Source organism: Nicotiana tabacum, chromosome 2, assembly GCF_000715075.1.
Source record: "Nicotiana tabacum cultivar K326 chromosome 2, ASM71507v2, whole genome shotgun sequence".
Taxonomy (NCBI): domain Eukaryota; kingdom Viridiplantae; phylum Streptophyta; class Magnoliopsida; order Solanales; family Solanaceae; genus Nicotiana; species Nicotiana tabacum.
The window spans coordinates 118,142,636-118,163,036 of NC_134081.1; the positions used below are offsets into that span (position 1 = coordinate 118,142,636).

General features: G+C 37.4%; 2 protein-coding genes across 2 annotated transcripts; both read right to left on the reverse strand.

Moving 5' to 3' along the window:
* Nucleotides 1–72: 72 nt before the first annotated feature.
* LOC107795464 (transmembrane emp24 domain-containing protein p24beta2-like) lies at nucleotides 73–7,674 on the reverse strand. Its single transcript, XM_016618108.2, has 4 exons — nucleotides 7,244–7,674; nucleotides 1,668–1,854; nucleotides 1,267–1,374; nucleotides 73–610 (listed from the first exon to the last, which is right to left on the reverse strand). Exons 1-4 carry the CDS (start codon nucleotides 7,466–7,468, stop codon nucleotides 477–479), a joined length of 654 nt encoding a protein of 217 aa, XP_016473594.1. The 5' UTR covers nucleotides 7,469–7,674; the 3' UTR covers nucleotides 73–476.
* Nucleotides 7,675–8,205: 531 nt separating this feature from the next.
* Nucleotides 8,206–19,745, reverse strand: LOC107795463 (GPCR-type G protein 1). The gene is made up of 13 exons (XM_016618107.2): nucleotides 19,279–19,745; nucleotides 18,528–18,628; nucleotides 15,134–15,241; nucleotides 14,038–14,158; nucleotides 13,542–13,671; nucleotides 12,717–12,795; nucleotides 12,019–12,107; nucleotides 10,548–10,640; nucleotides 10,186–10,212; nucleotides 9,998–10,084; nucleotides 9,254–9,325; nucleotides 8,801–8,931; nucleotides 8,206–8,471 (listed from the first exon to the last, which is right to left on the reverse strand). Exons 1-13 carry the CDS (start codon nucleotides 19,491–19,493, stop codon nucleotides 8,315–8,317), a joined length of 1,410 nt encoding a protein of 469 aa, XP_016473593.1. The 5' UTR covers nucleotides 19,494–19,745; the 3' UTR covers nucleotides 8,206–8,314.
* Between the last annotated feature and the right edge of the window lie 656 nt (nucleotides 19,746–20,401).

A 20,401-nucleotide genomic window follows, 5' to 3' on the forward strand; every position in this document is an offset into this window, starting at 1 on the left:
ATTTTTGACACGCCAATCTAAACATGCTCATATCAAAAACAATTTAGACAATCCAAATCAAAGAGAGACTAGTTTAAAGTGGTAAGTTGCCAAGATATCTTAATAAGTATTCCTAGCATTTACTGGAGATAAATAACTACTGAATTCACAAAATCCAAATCTCCTACATATTGTAAAGCAGTAAAATGGAGAGTACTACTCCTATAACCTATCAAAAGTCAGAGGCAAGACACCTCAAGAATATAATCCAATTCAGTAAAGAACATGACACTTAGTTATAATCATTCAACTATCATCATTTGTGTATCGAACTAAGGAATCACTATACATTATAGACATCAAAATTTTCTTGATTTGCAAGACTAGCACAAGTTGCCTAATTTGATGAGTGCCTTAGGTTGCAGGTTGGAATATCATGTGCAGCATTCTTGCATTTTTCGAATTACCTTATTAGAATTTCTGACTCTGCCATTGCTTTAGACTCTAGATGAACTAAGCTTCTTCTCAAAAAGGCGTCGCAGGAGGAAACTCTGAAGCTCACTAACCAAAAATAGAGCTATTGATTCAACAATGGCCTTGGCCATCGCTCTTCGCCCCATACCTTCATTCACTGTATTTCAAGTAGGAAAATATTAGCCCACACATCAATATGCATTTTCTCAAATAAAAAGCAAGTTCTTTTCTTTCTTTAGGCGTGTTTGGTATTTTTGAAAAATATTTCCAATTTTTCCATGGTTGATTGACTTAAATACAACCACAACAAGAACTCAGTATAATCCCACTAGTGGGGTCTGGAGAGGGTGGTGTGTACGCAGACCTTACCCCTACCTTGGGGTAGAGAGGCTGTTTCCGATAGACTCGGCTCCCTCCCTTCAAGAACTCCCCACCTTGCTCTTGGGGTGACTCGAACTCACAACCTCTTGGTTGGAAGTGGAGGGTGCTCACCACTAGAGCAACCCACTCTTGTCGTTGATTGGCTTAAATATGAAAAATATTTTCCTTGTGAACAAAATGACTTCCCTACCAAGAGTAGGAAAAATATTTTCCAAAACTCTCCTTCAACCCCCCCAATCCACACCCTCGCCACCCCGGCCCCCTACCCCTCACCTCACCCTAACCCCACCACCATCAAGAAGACATGTCCGGGGTCCAAGTTCGGAGTCAGGGTTCAGGGGTTGGAGTTCGAGGTCGGGATCGGGGTCGGCTCGGGATTGGGCTCGGGGTCGGGTGGTGAAGAATGTAACGCAAAGATTCATAAGATGATACCTGATGCCTGGCGCTCAGTCTGTGCTTCAAGCCAATGCTGTTCAACCTGTATCTTCTGAAGAGCTGCTTCTAACTTTGATATCTGTTCCAGCAATGGATCAAAGTGTTCTGGAGGCATTTAGCATGAAAACGTTACACTTGTAAGTGCAATGGCGAAGTCAGAAATTTTTCCTAGGGTGTTCAAACTTGAAAGAAGTAAAAAACAATTCCGACAAAGGGTGTTCTATATATGTTATATACTTGTAAAATATAATATTTTACATATATACAGTGTAATTTTCCGACGAAGTGTAGCTTAGTCCCAGTGTAAGTGTAACCATAGAGAGTTGCAAGAAAAAAATAAGAAAAACTGACCGAAGAAGAAAGAAGAAAGTATGGTTATGAACCAAGATAATTATTACCATCTTTTGCAGGCTGATTGCAGTGTGTAAAATGGCTAACATGTAAATCGAAGTCCATGTATTCATGGTAAGGCGACTTGTTTGTAAAGCAAAACTGATAAATGCCTTTTCTCTGAGCCATAAACTCATACATTTCACTAGTTTTGTCGCGAAACTCATGAACCGGCTCACCAGAAGGCCCCTTTATCTGATAATTGAACAGAACTGAACGTTAACAGCGTTGCGATGAAGAAAATGGAAGAAACAGTTTAACACTAGACATAAGAAACGTAATTTGTTATGCTTTCTAGATCCTATGCTCAGTTTATTTTGACAGGACTAGCCACATATTAAGAGTAATTCAATGAAATCGTCATGATCTTTTTGTTCCTCTTTTTCCTTAGAATCCTCGCTCTGTTCCATCTGCTGCTGCTTTTGACTCTTTCTAATGGTAAAAGTTGAAAACATAATTACGTAAATAAAAGTGTGCTTTCACACAACTTAAGGTTTTAGATGAGATGGTCACAATTCAACATGGTATTAGTCAGAGCAGGCTGAAAGTTCGAGTCTCGCTGCCACTCGTTATCGACTCTCACTGCACCTATTATCAGGAAAAATTTCCACGTGTTTAATTTGGCTCATAAAAAAGAATCAGGGTAGCATGTGAGATGGCGTGTTGAAAACAGAAATAGGCTGTTAGAGAGATGGTCATGCATTTTAAACTCTCAGCAATCTACACCTAAACCTGTTCATCTCAATTAGTTAGTATTTCCTTCACTAATTCTATGTCATCATTCCACAAATCACAAAACACGACGACAACAATAACAATAACAAACCCAGTGAAATCTCACAAACCCAGGAATTTCTTGGTTAGGAAATCCTTCTTTCTTTGCAAATACCTATTTGCACCCAATTGTTTTCTTTTCCTTCGGGAGATTGGAAAATTATCAATCGTGTTGCTTGCGGTACCATTCGATCCTACCTTGCTAGAGAGCAGAAATATCCATACACAAAGAAAACTTCTGCAAGTAAATTATGGAAAGCACTGGAGGATAAATTTTTGAAGAAAAACAGTCAAAATAAATTGTACATGAAGAAGAGACTGTTTCGCTTTACCTATATTCCTGGTACCACAATGAATGAACATATCACCAGTTTCAATAAATTGGTCACAGATTTGCAAAATATGGATGCAACTTTTGATGATGGTGACTTGACCTTGATGTTGTTGGGGTCACTTCCTAATGAGTACGAGCACCTTGAAACTACTCTACTCCATGGAAATGATGAAATTTCTCTCAGAGAAGTTTGTTCGGCTTTGTACAGCTATGAACAAAGAAAGGGAGAAAAACAGAAGGGCGGAGAAGGAGAAGCACTAATTGTGAGGGGTCGTCCTCAAAATCAAACGAGGACTAAGAAGGGAAGATCCAAGTCGAGATCTAGACCCAGCAAAGATGAATGTGCCTTTTGTCGAGAAAAGAGGCACTGGAAGAAAGACTGTCCGAAGTTGAAGAATAAGGCCAGACATAACAATGGAAAGGCCATTATGGATTCAAATGTAGCTGATTGTGATGATTCAGACTTCTCATTAGTTACAACAGAGTTATCAACATCATCAGACATATGGTTGATGGACTCGGCTTGTAGCTATCATATGTGTCCCAACAAGGACTGGTTCGTGAATTTTCAAGAAGGAGAATATGGAGTCATCCACACAGCGGATAACAGCCCTCTTACCTCATATGGCATTGGTTCAATAAGATTAAGAAGCCATGATGGAATGATCAGAACATTAACAGATGTTCGATATGTACCGGGTTTGAAGAAGAATCTCATCTCTGTGGGAGCCCTAGAATCAAAAGGGTTCAAAATCATTGCAGAAAATGGAGTGATGAGAATATGCTCCGGTGCACTAGTGGTAATGAAGGCCAATCGGAAGAACAATAACATGTACCGCTATTGTGGTAGTACAGTTATTGGGACAGCGACAATGACATCCAGTGATGACAAAGAGGCAGAAGCAACCAGGCTATGGCACATGCGCTTGGGACATGCTGGAGGGAAATCCTTGAAAGCTCTATCTGATCAAGGATTGTTAAAAGGCGTAAAGACTTGCAACTTGGAGTTTTGCGAGCATTGTGTTAAAGGAAAACAGACAAGGGTTAAATTTGGTACAGCGATCCATAATACTAAAGGCATTTTGGATTATGTACACTCTGATGTTTGGGGTCCTTCCAAAACACCTTCATTGGGTGGTTTGTAACCTTTGTTGATGATTTTTTCCGAAGAGTGTGGGTGTATACAATGAAGAGAAAATATGAAGTGTTGGGAATTTTTCTCAAATGGAAGACGATGGTGGAGAATCAAACGGGCAGGAGGATCAAGTGTATTCGCACAGACAATGGAGGTGAATACAAAAATGATCATTTCAATAAGGTCTGTGAAAATGATGGCATCGTCCGACACTTCACTCTCAGACATACACCACAACAGAATGGAGTGGCAGAACGTATGAACCGGACTTTACTGGAGAAGGTACGGTGTATGTTGTCCAATGCTGGCTTGGGCAAAGAATTTTAGGCTGAGGCAATTACATATGCATGCCACCTCATTAATCGTCTACCATCTGCTGCTATTGATGGCAAGACACCATTTGAAAAATGGTATGGAAAACCTGCTGTAGATTATGACTCTTTGCACGTGTTTGGCTCAATTGCATACTATCACGTGAAAGAGTCAAAATTGGATCCGAGAGCAAAGAAGGCTATATTTATTGGGATTACTTCTAGAGTTAAAGGATACCGCTTATGGTGTCCAGATACAAGGAATATTATATTCAGCAGAGATGTTACCTTTGATGAATCTGCCATAACAGATAAGGTGACAGTTGAAGATGTCAAACAAACTGGTGGTGCATCAAAGCAGGTGGAGTTTGAGGGAAGATATATTTTCCCTACACAAGAAGCAGAGGAGGAAACTCATGAAGATTACCCTCTGGAAGAAGAGCCAATAGAGAGGGAGATTCCAACTCAGGAATCTTGATAACAACTTGAATCAATAGCAACCAGCAGGCCAAAAAGGACAATAACGAAACCTGTTCGTCTCATAGAGACGGTTGCTTGTGCAACCTCAATTGTAGCTGATGGTGTTCCTACCACTTATAAAGACGCAATCCAAAGTTCAGAAGAAGATAAGTGGAGGATTGCCATGAATGAAGAAATGCAGTCCCTTCATCAGAATCATACATGGAAATTGGCCAATCTCCCGAAGGGAAAGAAAACAATTGGGTGCAAATGAGTATTTGCAAAGAAAGAAGGATTTCCTAACCAAGAAGATGTTCGCTACAAAGCAAAATTGGTGGCCAAAGGATATGATCAGAAGGAGGGAATTGATTATAATGAAGTATTTTCTCCAGTTGTAAAACATTCCTCCATTAGAATTATGTTGGCTTTGATAGCACAGTTGGATTTGGAACTAGTTCAGATGGATGTAAAAACTGCGTTTTTACATGGAAACTTGGAGGAGGAAATCTACATGACTCAGCCAGAAGGATTCAAAGTTGCTGGAAAAGAAAATATGGTATGCAAACTTGAAAAATCGTTGTACGGATTGAAACAATCTTCTAGACAATGGTACAAGCGATTTGACAAGTTTATGTTGTGGCAAGGGTACAAGAGAAGCAAATACGATCATTGTGTGTATTTGCGCAAACTTAATGATGGTTCCTTTGTATATCTTCTCCTATATGTTGATGATATGTTGATAACTTCCAAGAATTCGGAAGAAATTGATAAGTTGAAGATTCAACTGAAGGAGGAGTTCGAGATGAAGGATCTGGGTGAGGCAAAGAAAATTCTTGGCATGGAGATAATAAGAGATAGACGTTCAAAGAAACTCTGTTTATCTCAGAAAGAATATTTGAAGAGAGTACTACAACGTTTTGGCATAGATAAGAAGACTAAGCCAATTAGTACGCCACTTGCTCCCTATTTTAAGCTAAGTACTACTATGTCGCCAAAGGATGAAACTGAACAGGAGTATATGTCAAGGGTACCATACGCAAATGCTGTTGGTAGCTTGATGTATGCAATGGTTTGTACGAGACCTGACATTTCACAAGCCGTTGGAGTTATTAGCAGATATATGCATAATCCAGGAAAGGAGCATTGGCAAGCTGTGAAATGGATTCTACGGTATATTCATAGTACTGTAGATGTTGGGTTAGTTTTTGAGCAGGAAGGCAATCGGTCTGTAGTTGGATATTGTGACTCAGATTTTGCGGGTGATCTGGACAAACGAAGGTCAACTACTGGTTATGTGTTTACTTTTGCAAAGGCACCAGTTAGTTGGAAGTCTACTTTGCAGTCAACAGTTGCTTTGTCTACAACAGAGGCAGAGTACATGGCTATTACAGAGGCTGTGAAGAGGGCAATTTGGCTTCAGGGGTTGCTAAAGGAGCTTTGGTATTGAACAAAAAAATATTATAATTTTTTGTGATAGTCAAAGTGCTATTCAATTAGCAAAGAACCAAGTTTATCATGCAAGGACGAAGCACATTGATGTTCGGTATCATTTCGTACGAGAAATCATAGAAGAAGGTTGAGTCACGGTGAAGAAAATTTATACTACGGAGAACCCTGCTGATATGCTGACAAAAGTGGTGACTGCGGTCAAGTTTCAACATTGTTTGGATTTGATCAACATTGTTGAACACTAAAGATTGAAGATGAAGACACAACCAAAATTTGTTATTGAGAGAAAATTGAAGATGTGGAATTTTGCCAAGGTGGAGATTTGTTGAAATTGTCAAAAGTCCCACATCGGTGGATGACAATTTTGAATGGGAATTTCACCCTATAAAAGGAGGTCTAATGTTTAGGATTTAAGTACACTTCTCATTTGCCTTTTATCTTCTTAAGGCATTTGTATCTTCTCTCTTTAGTATTATTTCACTTGTAATTTTGGAGTGGAATAAAATATTGATTGTGTCCGAGGAAGTAGGCAAAATTGGCCGAACCTCGTAAATTCTGGTGTTCTTTTATTGTTGTCTTATTGTCTTGTTTATTATTTAGTGGTTGTCATAATTTTTGGTATAGTAATTATGACTCATTCACACTATATACATTTGGCTTCCGCAACAGTAGACCTTACCCTTACCTTGTGAGGGTAGAGAGACTGTTTATGATAGACCCTCGGCACAAGAAAAGATGCAAAAGGAAGCAGCAACAACAATAGGCAAGATAAATCACAGAATACGCACGACATATATATATATATCACAGAAACAAGAATCGATTTTTCTCAATATATTTTTATAAGTTATGAAGGGGAGCATTGGCGTAACTGGTAAAGTTGCTGCCATGTGACCAGGAGGTCAGGGCTCGAGCCGTGGAAACAACCTCCTGCAGAAATACAGGGTAAGTTTACGTACAATAGACCCTAATGGTCCGGCCCCGCGCAGAGTGCGAGCTTAGTGCACCGGACTGCCCTTTTTATTAACAGAAAAGATATGGATTCCATGGAAAAACAGACAACAAATAGAAGTTATAAACACATCTCAACTAATTCAGAATTTCAAGAAGGGAAGAGATTACCACAAGATCCACCAAAGTGTCAGTAGCATAATGCCAGGGAGTGTTAGCTTTGATAACAACGAAGGAGAGTTGAACAGTGTCTCCTTCGTATTCTACATTCTGAGACAAACATCCTTCTCTGTCTATTACAAATCTAATTGCATGAATTCCCTTCTCCCAACACAGCCCCAACAACAGTACTAGAGCCACTGTTACTGCCATTCTTGACAATGACCCAATTCCCATCTCTCAATTTCATCAATTAGAGCCAAAAACAGTATGTATTGGATATATGGTTGCTTTTTTATTTACCTTCAAAATCGAAGGAAGAAGTGAATGGATTGAACAAAACAGGTTTAAGAGAGAATATTTGATGATTGACCAATGAGAGAACATTAATTGGACAATATATATACTAGTAGTTCTAGGAAAGAAGTAACGAACTCTTTCGGTTTCAGTTGTACTAAAATTCTTCCTACTTTTTCCCTATGCCTGTCAATGCTACGTTTAACTCTTACACGTTTTTTCTTTTCCTTCCCTAACTGGACTTACAAAGATCTTTTTTTATTATTATTTATCTCCTTTAAAACTTAATCCATGAGATCTTATAGTTATTCTCCCGCATTATACTGATTAAACCTTACCACCCTACTAGCATAATTTTGAGTCTTGACAAACAACAACAATATATCCAGTGTAATCTTGAGCATTTCATAAACTTAGTTTTCACTTTGCAAAACGCTTCCAGTTCTAGTGGTGGCTAGTTTGACGTTTAATCCTCTTTTGGCGCGCATTGGAAGTATGAACTAATTGCAATGTGCAATACATGGTATACTACTTTCTTCACAGAGCATAACTTGATTTATAACTAAAATTGCGTACTTTAATTTTCCAAAAGGAAAAAAAAAAGGGGGGGGGGGAGGAACAGTTTGGGTTGTCAACTTGAATTCTGGAAGATATCAAATAGATGTAAACCAGAGGGCTTTGATCATGCAAAAATTTCTACTATATCAACGATACAACATTACAAAGAATAGTGGTAATTCCTTGTGGCCTAAAAGTAAAAATTGCCTCTTCACTGAGGAAAATGTTTTAATCAATTGGGTGCTTGTTATCGGCCTTTCGAGCTGTATAGTGTGCAGATAGCAAAAGCAGAGATAAGAAAGCACTTGCAACAAATATTGCATCAAACCACCTGTGATAGAAATCAAACTGTATGTCTCCACCTAATACATCCGTTATGATTATCCTGCCAACATAAATTAGGTTAGGGCATAGTGTAAACATCAAGTGCAGATAAAATTTTTCAATGTCAGATCATGTATCAAAATCGACTAAGGTACTAGCTTAATATCATTTTCCCATGTCCGCAAAATGGTCAGTTCCAACGTTATAGCCATAGTTACCCACACCAACCATTTTTCAAGTTTCTTTCTTGCAAACCACTCAGCAAGTCGCATTGAGAAGAAAACAATTCATGTTAGGAAACCGGGTTTGATTAGTTTAAAGCATTGATCATTATAAAACAAGATCTTCAGTAACAGATATTCAAAATAAAAAGCTTATTAGTAACCATACCGATATTCAGTTGCCAGGCTCTTTCTAATCAAAAGAATGGACGACAGGAAATACATTCCCATGATTTCAGAGAGAAAAAGCACCACATTACTTGATGATCCACTTCCAACTCTGGAAACGGCAAAGAAGAACTGGGCACATACCAAAATGCTTCAAGTTAGCTGAAGGATACTCGAGTCAATAAAAAGCTGAGTTTTCATTTCCAAACAGTTAAAGGATGTCAAGTAGTTTCCTTGATTCTATCTGTGCAGGTACATGTGCAACCAAATTGGAGGATTTACTCATGAAGAAATGTTTAAGATTAAACCTTAAAAAAATTGAAATTATATTGTTATCTGAAAGCAACCGATATACTAAAACAACGTAAACAAGATGGACAGATTTCTAGATTCATAAACCATAAATGATGACATCCAGCAAACTTTGAAAAAAGACTATCAAGCATAAATTTACCTTCATCAAGTTAGTCAGGAAGCCCCTCACAGATACCACAATCAACACCCCAATGAACAGGAGAGAGATGTACTGCACAAGGGAGCAATGGTCAGATAACTCCTGTCCAGAAAATAAAAGACGAAATACTAGCAGAAACAATAAACTACTAAGAAAGAGCCTCAGAATGAGCACCTAAAGCTTACAATGTCACTCATACAACCAGTGATGAGTGACCCCTTCACCTATCCAACATAACACTGTTCCCTATTAAATGATATACAATTAATTTCACTCTTAAAAAAAAAATTGATTTCACTCGGGTAGTAAAGATAACCTCGACTTTATATTAAAATACAATAGTATACTGTTAAAGATTGCGTTATTATCGATGAGGTTATTTTAGATGCCACATCTTATTTAATTCTTAGAAATTTTTAATGTGCTTACTCATCCGTTATGTGTTGAATTAGCTTCTCAACTTTCACTTTTTCAAACTCAAGAATCTTGATCTTGTTTCCCTTCAGTGGTTTTGCTATAGGTAACATAAAAAGCCACCTTCTTCAAGCACTTTCATCTTCTACCCAATTACTCTCAATTTCATGCAAGTATTTAGAAGCTAGCTTCCAAACCTCGTCTCTGAAGGTTCATCTCCTAAATGTATTAACGAAATAATAGCTCCACTCAGATGATAGGCTAATCATCCAAGTAGCACCATAACCATGAATACCATGAGTAAATGAAATAATGCAGAAGTAGACGAACCTGTGATAATAAGTTGACATTTATTCCTATGTCAAAGAACTGTAAAAATATGCTGATTGTCCTTGTCACAGGATCGACAGAACCGGCCTGTCAAATAATGATATGCTTGTCAAATGCAAGGATTCAGCTATTAGTTATATAAAGAGAAGTAATCATTAAGAAGATTAAATTCTAGTTTAGAAGCATACCTCTTTGAAAACAACACTTTGAAGAGACTGCAAAAGTTAAATTGGTCAATTAGCAATCTGGCTCAAACAATAACAAGCAGAACTTGGAAGGGGTGAAAGCAACATGAAAGATCATAGAAAGACCTATGTGCAGTGCAGCAAATCCACAATATGAACAAACTTTGTAGCGTCCATGTGAAAGTATTAATATGATATAGAAAATGAAGAAGACCATAAAAGTTTGTGCAGTAGTGTCAATCAACAATAAGTACATCAATCAAGTTTCCTGCTAACATTAATATAGGCCTGTCATATGAACAGGAAAAGAGTAGACATCATGTGAGAGGTACTTAAATTTACCAAATTTAACGTTATTCTCATACCTTTATCATTTTATACACACAATACACAGAACACACATAGCCCAAAAGATTCTGCAAGTGACCCTTCCATGTTCGAGAATAAGCAGCAGCTTCCTGACGTGATGGACTAATTTAATCAGCTGAATACAAAGTAAGTAGTTCCAAACCAATTGATTTAAATAATAAATGAAAGTAATTTGATAATACGAGCTGTAGAAGAAGAGGGACCATAAAATTATGAGCTTGCAGACAAACAAAGGAATATTTTGATGTTCTCATACGGTAAAAACAACAAAAATAGCAACATGAAAACTTGAATTCTAAGAAGTCAAATGGAAAACGAATTTCATAAGCTGACTGTCATACATGTATACATTTTGGGGGAAAGGGGGAAGGAAGGAGGAGAAGGTTTCTTGGTTGCATAATTTGCTCAAACCATGCGAGCAGAATTAATATTTTAACCAGAGACGAGGTGTGTCATTCCTGCAAAATGGTAGTCTGTTTGATATAATTAAAGGTGCCAACTGTTAGTAAGAAAGTGAGCCGGCTGCGATTTTCTGAGAAAGAGAAGCCAAGGAGTGATACTAGTGGAAGCACAAGTTTCCAACCTCAAGAACACTGAGTTCAGCATCAGAAAACTTATATTGCACAGGAGTGTCTGATACGTAAAATTTCAGAGGGAATGAAGTAGCAATTTTGCACTCCCTCTATTTCAACGATAGGAAAATGGTGGTGTCTGGGCTAGCTTGCATGCACCTCGACTATTCCGTCAGTTACCTGTTACCTCAGACAAGTATAAGCACCAGGTAACTCTGCCCACCAAGGCTTAGGCAGATGAAAAAAAATCATCTGGTGTTCTTGCATCTCTATTGGTATTTGAACCTTAGTTTTATCCGCTTTACTGACCATTAGGCCACACCATCAAGAGCGGTAATGACTTACTTTCTTCATTCGATGTTCCCCAAAAACACTTAATATTTCTTTATGTTTTTCCACCCTTTCCAACAATTCAAATTAAGATACTCCCTCCCGCACATTTCTATATTTGGAAATAATTTAGCTTTAAATGTCTCATTTTATCCTTAATAGCATGCTTTTATAGCCACAAAAATCTCATGGCATGTTCAACACCACAAGTTCCAAAAGTCTTTCTTTCTTCTTAAATTCTCACTCTAGTCAAATTACGCCACAAATTGAAACGGAGGGAGTAACTATTTTTTAGTGAATTCAAATTAATATAGCTCGATACTACTTTTTTTGAGAAGGTAACTCGAAACTACTTCTCATTATTTCAAACATTGATGTTATATCTACAGAACAACTACTCCAACTTTTCACACTTCAAACTATAGTTTTAACCTTCTTCTACCAAATCAATATGATAATTTATTCATACATTACACTCTTAACAATCACATTGGTCATACTAGATCATTTTTTAACGAGGCGGAGGAGTAAAAAGAAGTACAGCATAAGACAGTTCAATATGAACCTTAGCTTGGCGAAGCTCATAAATTTCCAAGAAAAGCTGCTTTGATAGCTCCTCTAAGGCCTGAACCTCGTTTTCCATGTTTCTAATATCTTCATGCATGACGTGCATCCAACACCAAAGAGAAGTGCGTCAGAGGATTGTTAGAAAGTAACACAAGTATCATGTACGCTGCCGAGCGCATTTGATGTTTTAAAAAAAGGAGGAAAAACCAAACTTAAATAGATGAAAGCTGAACCAATAGGCAAGTAATGGCAATGTTCATAGATCCTAGTAATTAGAGACAAAAAGGAAGCCACCTAGCTGTTGTCCTATTTGCAGGGATGGAATATCAGTACATCTATCTCAAGTATAATTTCTCCCTCCATTCAAATGCGATATTACTAGAAGATGCCCACCAAAAAGAGTCATTTCTTCAAAATGCAATTTACACCACTCAATTCGTCATTATCAAGTGTTGTTTAAACAATTACAGTTAATCCACAATATTGTTTTTAAGTTCAAATAGAAAAAGATGAGTTTTCATCCTACTTGGCCACTTCTGCTCCTGCTAATCAGAATCGTAATAATCAACTTTCTTCTTGAATATTTTAATTACAATCAGTATATGCAGGAGAAGTGGGGAAAAAAAAAGAATCTTGTACCATTTTTGCACTTAAATCAATAAATTTTCGGAGAGAAATGTTCGACCATACACTAACCTTGTTCCTTTTGGTCATCCTGAACGGATCTTACAACTGTTCCCACAATGCGCTTAAAGAAGGAACTAGATTTTGTTTTCTGCAGCAGAAACATATCAGGGAACACATTTCAAAACTAAATATAAAGAGACAGCAAATGTTCAGAACCACGAAACGACACCTTCCCTTTTCTTTCTTTTATTATCTCTTGGCAATAGCAGATGTGAAAATTCAGTTATTGACTCAAATAGCAAACATCAGCTAACCTTTCTTTTAAATACACGCAATTGCAGTATAATTCCAGAGAACTTATGTTTTGGTTTCTAAAGCAAGTTATAGATTTTTTTTAAAAGCATCAGTATCGTCACAAATTGCTACTCAATCTATAAAAAGTACGAGAGAGATACTCGAGAAAGTGCTTCATGCAAGATATACTTACAAACGCTACAGCAACCACAGTTGTAGTTAATTGCCACCCTTTCAAAGTGTGATTTCTATGTTATGAATGGCCGTGCCTCAGGTCATTTCAGTTGAATCACTTGAATGAAATTGCAGTAGTACTTTATATACTCAACTCTAGATATTTTCAAGGATCGGAGTACCTATAACTTCCAATACAGGTAGGATAGGGGTATACAAAGGCATAATAAAGTGTCTCATAAAATATCCTAATAGCCCATATAGAAACTCAGCTATCATCAATGACTTTGCACTAGGATGACAAAGAGGAAAAAACACAGGTCACCTCCAGACAGTAAGCTGTTTGTTTTTCCGTGCTTTTTTTGGGCGCGCATGTGTATACGTAATACAATCATACAAAAGTAAAAAACTTAAGTTAATCAGTACCTCTTCCGAATCTTGGATCCGCTCCATTTCCCTTTGACAAAGAATAATTCTCTTTTTCTTTGCAATACAAGTTTCAATTGACTGCATCAGCTGCCTTTCCAGTCCTTTGATCTCTGATTCCTCTATTTCTCTTCGATACAGAAAGAGTCAGGATACCAAAAACCAAATATGATTACTATAAACAACACAAGGAAACATAACATCACTACTTTTGCTATAAACTTCAGTTCAACATATATTTGACTAAATGTTAGGAGTATCAAATTAAATTTGGTAAAAAACCAGTCTAAGTAAGGCTGTGTAGTAGGTTGTAAATGAAAAGGGTTATTAACCAATAACAGTTACTCCATTGAACTAAGGAGGTTTCAGAAATGAATATACTGTACAGTTCACAATTGATCTAGTTCAGTGCCCTCTCTTAGAAGATAAACTATAAACTAACTGAGTATGCACTCAATTGCACCAACTTAAGCTACATCTTATGTTCACATCTTACCTGATAAATAGAGAGAGATAACTGTATGGCAAATTTACTGCTCCAAAACCTGAAAGGATAGCCATGACAGTCACACCAATCACTCCAATCCTGCTAACCAGCTGAGGTATGGTGAAAAATCCTGAAAAAAAATGTAGAAACATAATGATATTGCAGGGGATACAAAGATGACAAGAGTCTCTGAGGACAAATTATAGAAATACTCATGCTAAATTATTTATTCATCCACTTCAAATATATTAAGTGGACCACGCTTGTAGTCTAATGTGTAATTATAGACACCAACCTTACCATTAAACTCTGTGACTAGGACTGTGGATGATGTCAATAGAGTATGGCTATGAATTTCAAAGAGACCTGTCAAGAAAATGCATTTTGGGTCTAACTCAAGCCCAAAAGTTAGTATACGGGGTAAGAATTTTTCCAAGCCCATATAAGGAGACTACAACCCATACCCTCAACCAATGTGGACTCTGACAACCCCTCGCACACCCAGGCTAGACATCCTGAGTGTGAACAACATACATTGAGGCGCGAATTGGGTGAACCAAGAATATGGTTAGCTGACTCTGATACCATGTTAAGAAAATGGACACTGAGCCTAACTCAATCCAACACTAACTAAGGAGGTGGGGATTGTCCAAAAGCATAAAAGGAGACTACCACTCATACCCTGAATTAATGCAGGACTCTAACAATACATTTAGACAATTTTACATTTTTATCTTCTATCATTTTTAACTATTTCAACTAAGTTTTTACAAATCATTACAGCTTCGCCTCATCAAATGCGGATACTAAGCAAACACTATGACAACTAAGATAAGTAGAAAAAATCCGGAGTCTGTTCCTGTTCGGTACTGAAAACATGCAGAAGAAAAGATTTAAAAGGATGGCCAGAAAGAGTAGCTTTCTTTCTTTATGCAAATACTGTAAATTACAGTAAGAACAGAGGGGAAAACTTCTGGTCCTTTATAGTCATGTCCTTATGATTTATTCATATAAAGATGTGGCCTAGAGAACATTATTGCAATATTCTGAAAATCAACAAGGAGAGTGGAAACAAGATCCATGTGCAACAAGGAAAGATACAAACCTCTGTCGGGTGAAGGCATTGGAAAGTGAATGCCCAAGCGCCAAAAACCATATAGAAAAGCCAACAAGAATAAGATAGCACCCACCGCAGCCCGTTCCTTCCTCACGCCTGAAATAAAAACTCAAGATTCAGAACATTCATTGAAAGAGGCGATTGAGGTGGTACAATCTAATATCTGATTGGAGTGTGAACAAATCTTTGTTATGGTTTAAAGCCAACAATGCATAGCATTGATAGCACTATGCAACTTGTGGCGTGAGAGAGAGAACGTTGGAACAGCAGTGGAGTACATATAATCAATTTGCTCTATGATTATATTGAAGACTTTGACCTACTTATTCCTGGCTATTATGATATTATCTGTTGGCCCTTACAGGAGAATTTGGAGTAGTCAGTTGATTTGCAATGAAGTTGCATAACCGGACAATGATGTGTCATCAAATACACCATTAAAAATAAGGATCTTGGGCCTAACTCAACCCAAAAGACTAGCTCTGAGGTAAAAAAAAGTTCCAAGACCACATAAGCAGACAACATGTTCATACAACAAGGTACACTTAAATCCCCCAACCCTCCTGCAAATCAAGGTTGGACAACTAGAATGTGGACAATACAACATGGGGGCTCGACATTGAATAAACCAAGAACTGGGATGAGTTAATAACCTTGGGCCTAACTCAACGACAAAAGTTAGCTCATGAGCTGAGAATTGCACAAGACCATATAATCAATTCTATCAAAGCGTACTAAATGCTTAAAATTCTAAGCTAGCCTGAATAACCCCTAACAAGATCAAGTCTTCGTTCGTTCCAAAATAAATAGCTTTCTAAATTCATGTCTTATCAATTAATCCACAAGGCTTGTCTTCTACCTTAAAGGCATAGTACTTCCAATAAAGTGCATTTAAAGGTGATAGAGCAAGCATGGCATCCAAGATTGTGGCCCAGGCGATCAATGAAGTGGGAGGAGAACCATAAGATCTCGGGTTCAAATCCTAGTGAGAGGCAAAAACACTATTTGATTTTTTCCCTTTTATCTAAGCCTTGATGTGCAGAGTTACCTGATACCAATGTTGGTGGGAGATAGCAGGTACCCAGTGGAATAGTAGGTGCACAACTGATCTAGATACCACCATTATTAAAATATACAAAAAAAAAAAAAAAAAAGATTGATGAAGCAAGCATGCAGAAGGACACTGTCTACTCAAACTTTAGAGATTACCACCATGGAACCTCCATGTGCATGAAAAAGAAAAGTTAAGGTTTCTGGCAAGAGTAATACATACACAAGGAAATTGTGCAAATAACGCTGCTGTAAAGATTCTTATAAACACACTCTCAGTATTTCCGCGAAGAACATCTATCTAAACTGAATATCAAATCAGCACAGGAGCAACTAGGTATTATCCTCTTTTCTCTTTTCCTGAATAGCTAAGGAGTTGAGTTGCTGAGGACAGAAAGTATCCGGTACTTGGGATACTTCAAAGATATATCAAATTAGCACAGGAGCAACTAGATATTATCCTCTTCTCGATAACCAAAAAGTCTAATTAAATTAGACTGAAATTAAATGCAGTCTAATTTCAGGTTTATCCTCTTTTCTCTTTTCCTGAATAGCTAAGGAGTTAAGTTGCTGAGGACATAAACTATCCAATACTTGGGATCTTATCACTTTTTCTCCTTAGAAATAACCATAAAACATGAGCAACATCACATGTTATAAATAGTTTAAAAGTACAACAACAACAACAACAACAACAACAACATACCCAGTATTATTCCACGTTGTGGGGTTTGGGGAGGGTAGTGTGTACACAGACCTTACCCCTACCTTGTGAGGATAGAGAGGTTGTTTCCAATAGACCATCGACTCAGGAAAGCATAAGCACCACATTAATGAAAATATAGACAAGAAGAGACAGCCCAAAAAAGCTATATAAAAAGCAGAATAAAGACAACAAGATAGTAAGGTGATCACAATGAAAGAAAACAACGGTTAGTCAATAAAAACCTACTACCAACAGAAAGCGAGATTGCGTGCCGATACTACTATTAAGAACACTCTAGACTATCTACTCTACTACCCTAATCCTCGACCTCCATACCTTCCTATCAAGGGTCATGTCCTCGGTCAGCTGAAGCTTCACCATGTCTTGCCTAATCACCTCTCCCCACCTCTTCTTTGGCCTACCTCTACCTCCCCGTAGGCCCTCCAATGTCAACCTCTCACACCTTCTCACCGGGGTGTCTGTGCTCCTCCTCCTCACATGACCAAACCACCTAAGCCGCGCTTCCCGCATCTTGTCCTCAATAGGGGTCACACCCACCTTGTCGCGAATAACCTCATTTCTAATCATATCTAACCTGGTGTGGCCGCACATCCATCTCAACATCTTCATCTCTGCTACCTTCATCTTCTGGACATGAACGATCTTGACTGGCCAACACTCAGTCCCATACAACATCGTCGGTCTGACCACCACTCTGTAGAACTTACCTTTAAGTTTCGGTGGCACCTTCTTGTCACACAAAATACCGAAAGCGAGTCTCCATTTCATCCATCCCGCCCCAATACGATGTGTGACATCTTCATCAATCTCCCCATCTCCCCCTGAATAATAGACTCAAGGCACTTAAAACTTCCTCTCCTAGGGATGACCTGTGAGTCCAGCCTCACCTCCCCTTCCCCTCCTTGAGTCTCACCACTGAACTTACATTCCAAGTATTCTGTCTTGGTCTTGCTCAACTTGAAACCTTTAGACTCCAGGGTCTGCCTCCATACCTCTAACTGCGTTCACACCGCCTAACGTTTCGTCAATCAATACAATATCATCTGCAAATATCATGCACCACGGCACCTCCCGTTGGATGTGGCGCGTCAGTACGTCCATCGCCAGGGCAAACAAAAAAGGGTCGAGTGCCGACCCCTGATGCAACCCCATCATAACCGGAAAATGGTCCGAGTCTCCACCCACCGTCCTCACTCGGGTCTTTGCTCCATCATACATGTCCTTAATCACCCTAACGTAGGCAACAAGTACATCTCTAGCCTCCAAACATCTCCACAAAACCTCCATCGGAACTTTAAAAGTATTTGAGAAAATACATTATGTAGAGAGATTAATAAATGAAATCATGTTTAGCGGGCCTCAAGATAGTCTTAGCACTTCTTCATGCCAGAGGTAAAGAAAGGATTATAATTTTGTGCCATGAAGGATCTTGGTACTAAAATGACAGCATAGTAAGCAGCTTCGGCCAATTCTCATCAATAGCAGGAACGGAACAGGTAAAATAAATAAAAAAGGAAAAAATGGGATAGACCAGATTCAACTAAGGTATGTAAAAGGTGAAAAGTGAAGTCTCCATTGAGCATGGTCATAGTTAGAGCAACTTACCACTGTTGCAAAGCATCAGGTAGCAATGATAGTAGGGCAACATGAAGACTAGTAACAATATCAAACAAAACAAGTCCACCTTCCAATTCATCCATCTTGCCCTACAATTAACAATGAATGGTTAATTTTAAACAAGATCTAAATACCTAAAAGATAGTGCAAATCTAGTAAAACAAACTGAAGATATTGTTCCCTCTGTCCCAAAAGATTGACCTACTGACAAGTAATTTCTGCTGATTAAAAATAGTTATAACCAACAATTCTAGGAAACTTTTTTTTCTCCAACAATTCAATCTAATATAAGGTAATACTAATTCATATTATATCAAAATGATATGACGTTTTTTTAAACTAACCATTCCATTTTATACACTAAAAACTATTATTTCAAACATAGAGGATTCGTATAACCGACACAACTAGAATTGATGCCTAGCTCATTCATTAATCAATCAGGATGTCAATCACGATGTAATTATTCCAGCCCCAGATCATCATTTCTTCTATTCCCATGTCATAGGTCCAATGAAATTGTTTCTCTCCAACTAGAAATAACATAATCCCCAACTAAGCTGAACAGTGGAATATAAACAACATTTCTCATCCCATTAATGCTCTATTACCTTCAATAGTAAATAAAACAAAACAATTCTCCAAACCTAGTTCGCAGCTAAATAAATCAAACAACAATAAGCTCAATACAAAGCAGAAATGAACACTGCAAAAAAAAAAGAAAAAAAAAGAAGCATACTCTTTAGAAAGAAGGGGAATAATCTCGAAAAGGACAAGCTGAAAAAGGTTGCAGGAGAAAGCAAAAACAACACTGAAGATGATCTGAACCAGTACTCTCTTCTCTTCATACTCTTTATACAGTCGCCGATTCAAGAACCATAGTCCCGTCCACCCCAGTAACGTTAACGATCCCACTCCTATTACTCCCTCGTATATTCCTCTTCCCCATCCCATTGAATATTATTGCACTGATTTCCCTTTTCTGAGTTTGGAATTTCTATCCTTCAGTATAACGTTACTAAACCCCACATTTCAGCATCTATTGTATATCAATAATTAAACAATTGATGCAGATTCCCATGTATTTCACCCGTTTTGTTTATTCCTTTTTTTTTTTCACAATCATATAGTTTTCTCAAGAGCCTCACAGTTGAACTGGATCACCTAAAAATTTGAGATTTGATTTTGTTTAGTTTTTGTGATTACTGGTTTTGGAAGAAAAAGAGTTTTTCTGAAGAACATTTTTTGTGTTTGGAATTACAATTTGCACTTGTAGTCCCCAAAATATAATAGATTGTATTTCTGATCCTTGTGATATTTTGTCAAGCAAATTTAACTTTCAATTTATTGTAATGTGCACTTTTGATTCCTTTATTTGTAAATCTTCACAAGAATAATGTATACTATTATTATATCATTTGAAAGAGTTGTAAAAGTAGTCCAAATGAAACAAATTCTTACATAAATGGACCGGAAACAAATATTTCACTAAATTGAAGTTTAAACATGCTTAGTCATATAAAAAAAAACTAAAATTTGAATTTATGAATAACTGAGGGTCCAAAAATGCTATGCTTCTCTAACTTTCTTTTTTAACATTTGAGTTTCGTTTTTACAAAACCATAATTTAGTTTATATTGTATATTGTAAAAGAAATTTTAATTTGAAATTCATAATACAAACTTACATTTCTTTTAATCCACTCTATCTAGATTTTGGGTTTTTGAGAAGTTTTTCTCACTCAAAAATCATTCGGTTTAAAATATAAATTGGGTTTTTGAAAAAAGATCAAAATATTTTTCGAAACAGAAGAAAAAAATCTATATGAAGTTTTCACAAAACTGATACAAATGTTTCTAGAA